Genomic DNA, 10,939 nt, shown 5'->3' with positions numbered 1-10,939 from the left:
TGTGATGAATTGTCAGCACTGATACTTATATGTGCAAAACATGTCATCTGTCTACTTGTTTATCTTTCAGAGTGAGTAGGATATAAGTGTCAAACAAGCACAGTCTCACCAGCTTGCTCAGCTGCTTGCGCTGCAGCTCCCGAGCAGGGCTAACCTTTCTTGAACTCTATTGAAGTGCTGTCGGTTTTGTATATTATTTTGTCGGCTTGTTTATTTGCACTGGTGGCGATCTTTGATGTCCAGTGTATGTAATATGATGTCTACTTGTGCTTTATTATCATAGTGGCGAACTTTGATGCCCAGTGGATGTAATATGTTCTAATTTCTTTATTGTACAGTTTAGATTTTTTTCTCATTCACGATGCTGTAGTTATTTTACTATATATATGACAAATTTTTCCTACTACCAGGTGTAGTTACACCCATTTTTATTTTGTACGTTTTAGGTAGTATCTGCCATACCGCAGTGTATGTATGCATAGTATGTGGTATGTAAGAATGTTTAGGTAGTATATATACTATTTTTAGGTAGTATGTAGTATATTTTTAGCATATTTTTTTACGTACAAATATGTACGTATTTTCACAAATATGATAAAACATGGGCTCACATGCAATTTTTTCACATAACTCGCTTTGGAGTATCTTAGATATAGGGAAAATGCATCCTACTACCGGGTGTAGCTACTATGATAATCGGGTCGTCATGCAAATCACTACATAATCAGTCCGTTAACAGACCTAAATGTAAACTGACCCACTAGTAGATTTGGGCCTCTAATAGGCCGAGTGAACCGCCGGCCCTATTTTCGCAAGAAAACTCAATGGGCTTTTAGGAGGCTGAAAAGTAGGTTGGGCCTGAAACGTGCCGAACAGCTCACGGGCCGGCAGCAGGCCGAAATAGACCCCGGCCCATTATTGTGCCAATGACATCACGGACCGTTAACAGGCCAAAATTGTCTCGGTCCTTGTTTGGCCCAATCAAATTATCGGTTGTGACCAGACCAGATACAAACCGGGCCGTAGTTAGGCCGAACTATATGACTGGTTTTTAACAAGCCGAAATAAATATAGGGCCGAAATGTTAAGTAAGCCTTTAACAGGCCGAAACTAATATTAGGCCGAATTACTAAATGGGCCTTTAGCAAGTGGGCCCAAAAGCATAGCGTCCAGTTGACGGGCCGAATCTGATATGGGCCATAATTTAGCCCAAAGCCTCTTAAAGGGTCGGATCTGATCTGGGCCGTAATTTGGCCCAGAACGTGATAGGTTTTTAACAGGCCGGATCTCATATGGGCCTTTATTGGGCCCGAAACCTGGCAGGCTGTTAATGGACCGGATCAATTATGGGCCAGCATTTGGCCCAAAACATGGCAGCCTTTTAACGGGTCGACCCATTAGTGTTCTCAAAATCTTGTGGGCCTTTAGCTGGGCCGACCCATTATGGTCGGTGAAATCTCATGGGCCTTTAGCTGGGCCGGCCATTATGGTAGGCAAAATCTCGTGGGCCTTTAGCTAGGCCGGCCCATTATGGCCAAAGAAATCTCGTGGGCCTTTAGTTGGGCCGGCCCATTTAATCTTTATGGGCCACTTTTGGGCCGGTCCACGTGTCAACACATCATATGTGCATCTCGCCCATTGGATGAGTGACACCTGTGCCGACGCGGAGCTGACACGTGGTTTCGTTGGCCAATGAGAATTTTACACGTGGAAAATCGTCATTGGTCGTGGTTGTTAGCGGGTTATCGGATCCAAAACCAGACCCGATAGCTTAACGGCAACCCGTTACGATGGATGCCACGTGTCGGTCACCCTTGACGAAAGCACTTCCATGACGCGGCATTTATCGTCATGGAAGTGAACACTTCCATGATGATAATTTTGGTAATTTCATGGAACACTTCTACGACAGTATAGGTATGACTATCTTGATTCTGTCATAAAATTGTCATGGATGTACATGCATGACAAAAAACGTGACCTACTGTGACAAACACGTATCATCACCGAAGTGTATTTTTTTGTAGTGAGCATAATCTTCTTCTTCCATATCAGCAAAATCTTCTTCTTGCATAGCAGCAAAATCTTCTTCTTGCATTAGCATCAAATTCTTCTTCTTGCACACCAGCTAATTCTTCTTCTCTAACAGCAGCAAATTCTTCTTCTTGCTGTAAAACCTCAAGGAACATATTGTCCTTCCCTTTCTTTTCCATGTAAAATTCTTCTTTCACAAAATCAGTACTCAAGTTCCTCCTAGCAGGTATGGATCTGTTGTTGTTGCACAAATCTTCATATCCACCTGACATCATGTTGAATATTTTCTCACTGAATGTAGGCATACAATTGCTAGCTGGTATGTCCTCTGACTGAAATTCTTTCTTGCAAGGACTTATCAATGTAGGTAGCTCAACTGGTTGCACAAGAACATCATCCCAAAGTTGTTTCTCCAGAACATTATCATGATCAACATAAACATGCACTTTGTGGCCACCTCTTGCACAAGCTGAATCTGTCACAGATAATGCATGCATTTGAAAGTTCATCTGCTTCAAACCATCTACTATTGTTTTGCTAGGATCCAACCAGTACACTTGAAATCCCATGGATGGCAAAGCATATCCTAGTTGCTTGATCATCCAATCCACCAAAGCACAACATAATGTACCCTTGTCACAGCCATCAAAAACATCTACTCATTCCTGCATGTAAACACGGTTCGATCCAACACCACAGAACCATCCAATGTGATGTATTACTAAGCTAAATAAATCACTGCAATCCCCTGCATTGCAAGAAAAACTACAAATTAATCTATTTACTGACAAAAATCCCCAATTTTGAAACCCTAGCAAACACTGGCAACTAATTCGAAACACTTATTTGAACCCAAATTCATCCACTTCTCTAACAAAAAATGCCCAATTTTGAAACCCTAGCAAACACTGTCGAGAGGCACAAAGGAAGGGGAAGAGAATCAGTGAGAAGATCTTACCATACTCGGGTGCATCATCCCAGGGAAATCGCTGCCGAGGAAGAAGTTCAGCACCTGCGCGACCGCCGGCATCAACCACACCGACAACGGCTTCACCACAAGCACCGCCGCCATCAGTGTCTGCAGATTCGTCGCCGTCGTCAGCCGGCGCGGCTACTGTAGGGAGGCGGCTACCTCGCCATCCTCTCCGCCACCGCAACCTACGGAGACAGCCAATGGACTTGACCTTGCCGCTGACGGGCACCCAGCCGCCATCAAGGTCGCCTGGTCGGGGTTTGGGGGTGGAGTGCAGTCTGTCGGGGGTCGGTACTGAATATGTTTTTCTTTCTAGGGGTATTCTTGCAAGTGTACACCGAGCCACCGCTGACTCACAACGCCACGTGGGCAGCGCCAACGACTCAAAAGAAGAGAGTGACCCATTTTCTCATATAGCAAACCAAACTGACCCGTTTTCCACGTTTTGAGACGTGTGTGACCAATGTGCTCATCTCGCGAGAGTTCAGTGACGAATGGTGCGTTTATCTCAAATTCAAATGCAGCAACCATGTAGAGAGTTCAATAAATCCAGATTCAAAATCTGTATGAACATGTTTATGCTCGACCAACCCAAAAGGAATATCGTTTCTATGGCTACAGTGACCATGCCTACAATCAGGGGCGGAGCTTTTTGGGGGCCGACCTGGGCCGTGGCTCGCCCAGGATTTTTGGAATTTTCCTTTTACCTATGGAGCCGAGTCAGCTTGCATTCCACTAACCAGGGCATAGATTGATCCAGTTATCCAAAGTTGTAGCTGTGTAGCAGCGTGTCCTCTCGCTGTCTCGCATCGCACAACCCAGGGGCTGGCAAGGAGGTAGCGTTGGCGTCGCTGCCGTCTTAGCTAGAAATCGCGACATCCTCCCAGCCACACTGTGGTGCCACCGTGTCAGTCCACTGCCCCTGCGCTCCCTCTTACATCTGCTCTCCTGTGCAAGCATCAGGCTGGGAACACACAACTAAGCTCATTTTCCCCCCTAAATTCCGTAGTTTGCCATTTGATAATTAATAGCCAGATTGTGTTTCCACTCAGTTGTTCCTTACATCTTGTACAAATTGCAACGTTGTAGCCACGAGCAAGGCCACTCACACTCAGAGAAGAATATATTTGCTTACAATTGCTTCATTAGATAGCGTGATTTTTTCATTCAATTGACTTCCCAATTGTTCTCTACATTTCACAAATTTCAACATAGGTTTCACATTCGGAATTTAAAAAATAACGATGTTATTATTTAGTCTGACCCGTGCAGCATTTTCTTTCAAGCTCCGCCACTGCCTACAATCTGTAAGCAGCAACCATTTTTTGGCAGTCTACACAATCACTGTTAGACCCCCTAGCCAGGAAGCAGCAAGTACCACATGTGCACACAGAACACCCAAAGACTAACCCAAATAGGTAGTGCAGTGCACTAAAAATGATGACACTACACAAGCATGCATACGAGAGAAAGCATACAAACATCTTCTCCAATAAGCAAGGAGGAAGCATGTAGTTTTGAGATAAACTTAGAAACTAAGCATGTGAGATCAGCAATAACATAAAAAACTCATAATCTAATTAACTAGTCTGCAAGAGAATCACCTGTGATCTCTGTAAATTGATGAATTAGGGAGGGCTTCCATGTTTGCTTTTATCAAGTTTAGCAATGCTTTGTTGCATTGTTCGGCAATGGTCAGGCTAGATAAAGATAAATAGTTTTCTCACAGAATCATGTACGCTTGTGCATCTAATTAAACATCTAGATAAAGACAAAGGATATACCTTCTTTCCATCTGATAATATCCGGTAGTCAACCACACTCTAATATCTTGAAACGAAGTTTGTGATATAATTGGGAGGATCTTGTGGAATGTTTAATATAGTTATCCTTGCCTTCCTCTATAAATTACCACTGGTGCAGTACTGATTGTTCACAAATTCTTCAATATAGAGTTAACATACAGTATATTAACACTACTACAAACAAAAAAAATATTCACAAGAAATGGCATGAGTATCCAACATTGCAAATAAACAATAGACTGGACAAAAAAGTCAAAGGCTTGTAGACACAAACACAAATACTTGATACCCAGACCTTCGATCAGAAATGACTTGAATATTTATTTTTCTTCTGCTAACAAACAGCTACATGACATTCAGAACTTCGCCCAGGACAAGAGCCCACTGTGTCCAATGCGCTCCTCTCTGCATCGATACATTTCAAGGAAAAAGAGCCATCAGTGCAGGGATGGAGAAGGCGTACTTGATGGCTCATGCTCTCAACCTTAGTCTTAGTGACCATTAGAGTCTGTCGTGCATTAGCACAAATGATCAGGATGCAAGGATGTCAATTCTCATACTGACCTAACAGAAGACAGCGTATGGATCTCTTAAGGGCCTGTCACATGATAGCTCACTTGTGCTTCCATCCATGAGTGTCCCATCAGCAAAATTGACATGTGATTCAAGTGAACTAATCACTGTTGTATCAAAGAAAAAAGGAACTATGCAGATAGCAATAACATATCATCATTTAGAGCAAAATAGTAAATACATGGAATAAACTGCCATGAAATATATTACTAGAAAATAGCTAAAACAATAAGCACATGATTATAGAAGGGGGTTATACAAACATACCTCTGAAGCATAACCAGGAGTTTCCCCAGCGGTTGGCTTAATAAATGATCCTACTGGGCAAGTTTGTTGAACGGCTTCACAGAATGCTATGAGTCTCTCCCTGTTGCCAAGCTCTACTGCCTGTGAGTAAAACAAACAATTTTATTATTTCCTTGGTCTTAAAAAGTCATGACATGTTAACGCAGATAGGCAGACAGTGTAATGTTTTAAAGAGACCGCTTGATGTCCTGTCAGGATCAAACTTTGAATTTACATGGTTTCTGCAGCCATGTGTTCTCCACGAAATTTAAACATTGGAAGAGTACCATTCATTCATCAGTCATCTTACTCTACTCCATTGATGTTTATGTTTCTGCAATCTGTTTTCAACCACATCAGCTTTCTGAGTTTGTGACACATCACAGCTGCTATGCTGATATATCCAAAAATAAGTTGTAATGTTGTATGATGCATGGATACTGTCATATTTGCTTGTGTCGTTGTGCGAGACTCATGTGCTAGCTAGTGAATTAATGTTGAAGCCTTTTCAGACTAATCAAAGTTGAACTTAAAAGCAACCTGCACAATATCATGGCGTGGCTCCCTTGGAAGTGGTTGAACTCTATAGCCCTTGGCTGACATGACTTCTGCAATTAGCAAACCACCCTGTGGTCTGTGGATAGTATAAGACTGTTACTTGCAATTGTATGCATAATTTCCTCGATCGAAGAGGTGGAACTGAGAAGCAACCTACTTTTACTACCTCTCCAACCATTTGGGGAGCAAGAAACAAGCCCTGAAACATTGCTCGCATAACATGTCTAGGTACGGACCCAAACTCCACCCCAAGGCCCGGTGCGGATAGGCGAGCTGCAGCTGCGGCAACCAAATCTTTCTTCCCAGCAACGTGGCCACCACAAGGCATGATGGTACCACCGGGGTTCTTTATCAAGCTACCGGCAATAAGATCTGATCCCTGTTATGCAAATGCCCAATTAGAATTAGGTAGGACTGATGTGCTCTGTTATTCATATGATGATGACCATCGTGAACATACCACCATTGGAGGCTCTGATGTCTCAACAAATTCACCGTAGCAGTTGTCAACCATGACCTTGCAGTTTTTATTTTGCATCTGAAGTGAGACCCAAATTACTAACAATGTCAGCACATACTACATACATGAGTTAAGTAGATGTGGAATACTCTGCCTCCTGACCACAGATACATAGTATACATTAATCTTGCCTTGATCAAATCGATGGCTCTACAGATATCATCTATGCTCAGGCTCTTGCGCCACGAGTAACCATAGGACCTCTGTATGAGCGTGCACCCGGTCTCCGGTCTGACGGCATGTGCAAGCGCGTCCCAGTCAAGGCAACCATCTGCTGCAAGCTGCAACTAAATCCACATAAGCAACACATCCAAAGCACAATGTAACACAATTCGATGTTCCAATGCATAGTCACCTACAGTGCACATACAATTGGGCAATCCAAGTGCAAGTACTCACACACCAATGGAAGGCAGACTGTGTGCACGATGACACACAACCCGCTCTATTTCCTTCATGTTGTTTTGCTTCATTCCCTCACAAAACCTGAAACCAGCAAGCACCAAGATGGTGATTAGAACTCTGAATTTCACGCAGAGATTAAGGAGTAACACAGACAAATCAAGCTTTAGTAAGAAGTTCAGTTAGGGTTCGTCACCTCGGACGCTCGACCTCCTCTTTGAGGAAAAGGCAGTCCCTCCTCCCCGTCATGGTCTTCCTTCTAGAAATTGCATAAACTGGGACTTATAAATAAGGAATTGACACATGTATGAAGCATCAAGAAATTAATACTTTTGGATTAAGGCACAAACAAATTGAAAATACATAGCATGAGAAGAAGGGGGAGGGGCAGGAAGAGAAGCAACACAAGAGATTGGAGGAAGGAGCTCATGTAGGGAGGGGCCACCAAAAGGGGAAAAGTAGACGACGGAGCAGGGCGACCCACACATACGGTTTGAGCATCTCACAGTGGTCGAGTTCAATGTCGTTGTTGCCACCACCAACCACCAAGTCGCGCCCAACCTTGCCAACACCAGCCGGAGGCGGAGACGGGAAACATGAGAGGGGCGCCGCGGGCCGGAGGCCACTGGGACGCCGGCTAGAGTAAAGAGGAACTTAGTTTTGCTCGACTATTGACTATGATCAAGAAAAGGAAGGACTAGAAATTGCAGGTGGAGTCACGTGGAGTCTTTGGAGTAGCAACGGTACTCAGGGAATAAAGTCAAGTCCAATGTACATGGAAATTTGATGCATGGACGAATCCAGGGTGATGGAGAATATTCGCCAAGGCGGAGTTTGCTGGAATTGTTTCAAATATACAGTACAAGGTAGGTTACAGTTAGACTTGTAGTTAGACTGTGACTAGATAAGCTAGGAGTTATGTCCTAACAGGACGCTTGTATCATAGGCGTCTTACATAATGTGAGGTAGACACACGATATAACCTCTGCCAGCATAATAACACAGGCACGCAAGGGAGCCGGTGGTGTGTGCCAATGCCCGGGTGGCCGGTGTGCGGTATTGCGATTGAATTAGCGACCAGGAAGATATTTCCATCCCAATTTGTCTTCGTCGCTAATTCAATCGCACTGAAACCAGGCGAAACCCACCTCGTTCTTTCGACGAAACAGGTAAAGAGGTCCACCTGCCATCGACTTTTGAAGCAGCCATGAAGGTAAGAAAAACTGACGATTGACCATACGCCAGTAGCTAAAAATTACACTGTTGCAGCCCGAGTAAGAGCAAGTACAATAGTGGGCTTATAGCCTGCTTACATGGCAATTTTGCCTATATGGAGAAGAGAGACATGAAAAAGTAAGGGGAATGGGCTCTCATGCAAGAGCCTAACTATATGCATGATCCAAGGCAAATGCAATAAATGTGAGAAAAAAGATAAAGAGAAGATGAGAAAAAGTATTAATCTTATAGCCAACCTTATAGCTAACCTTATTGTATGAGTGACTATATGTGTTGACTATAGATGGTATGATAGCGAACAGTTGGATGTATTATTAACCATGCTCTAACTGGATCGTGCGGTCAAAAACGATGTGCACGCGCGATGGCTCCAGTTATGCGGGTAGGGTAGTGTGATTTATATGTTCGACCCGCTGTCCTTGGTGCAACAACGGAGAAGTGCAGTGGTGGGTCTTCTAGACACCCAAGAACCCCGGGAAGCACTTCTACAAGTGCAAGCACCACTCGGTTAGTTAATCTCTTTCCCCCTTTTACTAATATGATGTAATCCACCTATTCAGATTCGGATCCAACTCTGTTCTGTGACAAAGCTGTTTGTTCATGTTCAATCCTTAAAATAGACCGGAAAATATGGGGAAATACCTAATGATTCCTGGTTGTATATGCATCCTATATGGGGATTTTTTTAAAATATTTTTATAAAAAGTCAAAATAGGTAAGAACTATTTTGACAAAACACTTGACTTACCTTTGCACTAGTATATAAATTTTCACGAAAAGAAAAAAACAAAAGTTGACCTCACAGCAAAAAAGACAATTTATTTGCTATTATAGGTCACTATTCACACTATTTTAACCAAAAATTTGTCTTTTTTGAAAAGAAGTCAAAGGGATATTTTCTAATTGTGGATTTTTTTCTCACGGGTACAGCAGAAGGTCAAGTCTATTTCAAAAATATTTTCAGAATTTTTTTACTTTTTATTGAATTACTAAAAAAATCTCAAATAGGATGTATATGTCCCCATAGATCACAAATCCTCTTCTGAAAAATATGGTTTCTGAAAGTGGGAGCCCGTCAACCTCGAGGTCCTTCGTGCGTGGTGGCCCAGGTTGTTCATCCCCGCACGGAGTGAGGCTAGAAACAGCCGTGCCCCTCTCATGTCGACCCTCCTCATCGGCGTCCTCAATCTAGCAGCGGTTCTCCATCTCTGCCTGAAGAACTACTGCTGGCCCGGTCGAGTTATGCTGAAGCTATGTTTTAATTATTAGTTAAGTAATCATAGTGCAAGATCATGTTTAGATCTTATCCAGTAGCATGAGAGGGGGACCCTATGTATCCAACCTGCACTGGCATGTGTTTACCATCTTGTATGCGTGTTAGATCCAATAGTCAGTATTAGTAATTTGGCAATGTAATCAGCTATCTTGGTGTTGCGATACAAAGTACCAGGCATCTATAGTTTAGCAATTTGACACTCTCTTTGTGACACTGTCAGCAATGCCTAGAGAAATGCCCAGAACCAGTACTGATTTTCTGAATTTTAAGAGACACACAGTCTCAATTCGCAGTGTGACCAACAATTCAGTAACAAAATTGTTCTCTGAAAATCTCTCGCCGTTTTGCTATGTGATGATTAATAGGCAGTGTTGATCGAGTAAATAGACATTTTTGTTTCAGAATTTTACTGGCCGAATTCCTATGTCACTCACTGATACCTATTGCTGAAAAAACAACACGCTTCATAACAGGGCTTGCTTCCAATCCCCCCACAGGCATACTTAACTGCAGGTACCGCTGCCTTTACAGCTGCACTTAACTGCAGGTACCGCTGCCTTTACAGCTGCACTTAACTGCAGGTTCCTGTTCGAACGTACACGAATCATTTAAAGGTGGACCCACTTGGGATGGTATTGAGCTGATCTATCCCAGACGTATCTATGGTTTGGAAATCGTTTCGTTATTTAATGCTCTGATCCAGCTATAGTAACGTGAGGCTGCGATTTCAGTGGGTGGAGCACCTCGGTGCCACAAATCCTCATCCGGTGATGTTGAGTTTAGGTAACTTTTATGTATAGTGTTCAGTATGTGAGTTGTTCACTTTCACGCAGATCAATGATCGGTGTGTGATGACGTTGAACGAATACTCGGGAAGTTGAGAGCACAAACTAGAGTAAAGAGGAACTTAGTTTTGCTCGACTGTTGACTATGATCAAAAAAAGGAAGGAGTGCAAGTTGCAGGTGGAGTCACATGAAGTCTTTGGAGTAGCAGCGGTACTCATGGGATAAAGTCAAGTCCAATGTACATGGAATTTTGATGCATGGACGAATCCAGGGTGATGGAGAATATTCGCCAAGGTGAAGTTTGCTGGAATTGTTTTCAAATATACTATACAAGGTAGGATACAGTTAGACTTTGTAGTTGGACTGTGTCTAGATAAGCTAGGAGTTATGTCTTAACAGGACGCTTGTATCATCAGCCTCTTACATAATGTGAGATAGACACACGATGTAACCTCTACCAGCATAATAACATAGGCAAGCAAGGGGGCCGG

General features: G+C 43.0%; 1 protein-coding gene across 5 annotated transcripts; it reads right to left on the bottom strand.

Annotated features, from left to right (window-relative positions):
* Positions 1-1,928: 1,928 nt before the first annotated feature.
* LOC123110419 (uncharacterized protein YnbB) lies at positions 1,929-7,840 on the bottom strand. 5 transcript variants are annotated; one of them, XM_044530920.1, is made up of 7 exons: positions 7,641-7,840; positions 7,347-7,409; positions 7,108-7,234; positions 6,880-7,029; positions 6,689-6,766; positions 6,386-6,607; positions 5,782-6,304 (listed from the first exon to the last, which is right to left on the bottom strand). In XM_044530920.1, the coding sequence occupies exons 3-7, from the start codon at positions 7,114-7,116 to the stop codon at positions 6,254-6,256; spliced, it is 510 nt and encodes a 169-aa protein (XP_044386855.1). In that variant the 5' UTR covers positions 7,117-7,234; positions 7,347-7,409; positions 7,641-7,840; the 3' UTR covers positions 5,782-6,253. The 5 variants fall into 5 exon arrangements, 2 of the variants coding, with proteins under 2 accessions (XP_044386855.1, XP_044386856.1); XM_044530921.1 differs by having other exon boundaries at positions 6,395-6,607; XR_006453376.1 differs by lacking the exons at positions 6,880-7,029; positions 7,108-7,234; positions 7,347-7,409; positions 7,641-7,840 and adding exons at positions 1,929-5,217; positions 5,377-5,492; positions 5,653-5,772 and having other exon boundaries at positions 6,211-6,304.
* Between the last annotated feature and the right edge of the window lie 3,099 nt (positions 7,841-10,939).

Source organism: Triticum aestivum, chromosome 5B, assembly GCF_018294505.1.
Source record: "Triticum aestivum cultivar Chinese Spring chromosome 5B, IWGSC CS RefSeq v2.1, whole genome shotgun sequence".
NCBI classification, from domain to species: Eukaryota; Viridiplantae; Streptophyta; class Magnoliopsida; order Poales; family Poaceae; genus Triticum; species Triticum aestivum.
The sequence above is the reverse complement of the archived record's forward strand: the minus strand, read 5'-3'. Positions and strand labels throughout refer to the sequence as shown.

What these genes read in the sequence shown, in the direction of transcription:
- LOC123110419 (XM_044530920.1), bottom strand. An exon ending in CATCAGAGCCTCCAATGGTG is followed by an intron (nt 6,608 to 6,688) that starts GTATGTTCACGA and finishes TTTGCATAACAG; the next exon opens with GGATCAGATCTTATTGCCGG. An exon ending in TGGTTGGAGAGGTAGTAAAA is followed by an intron (nt 6,305 to 6,385) that starts GTAGGTTGCTTC and finishes TACTATCCACAG; the next exon opens with ACCACAGGGTGGTTTGCTAA.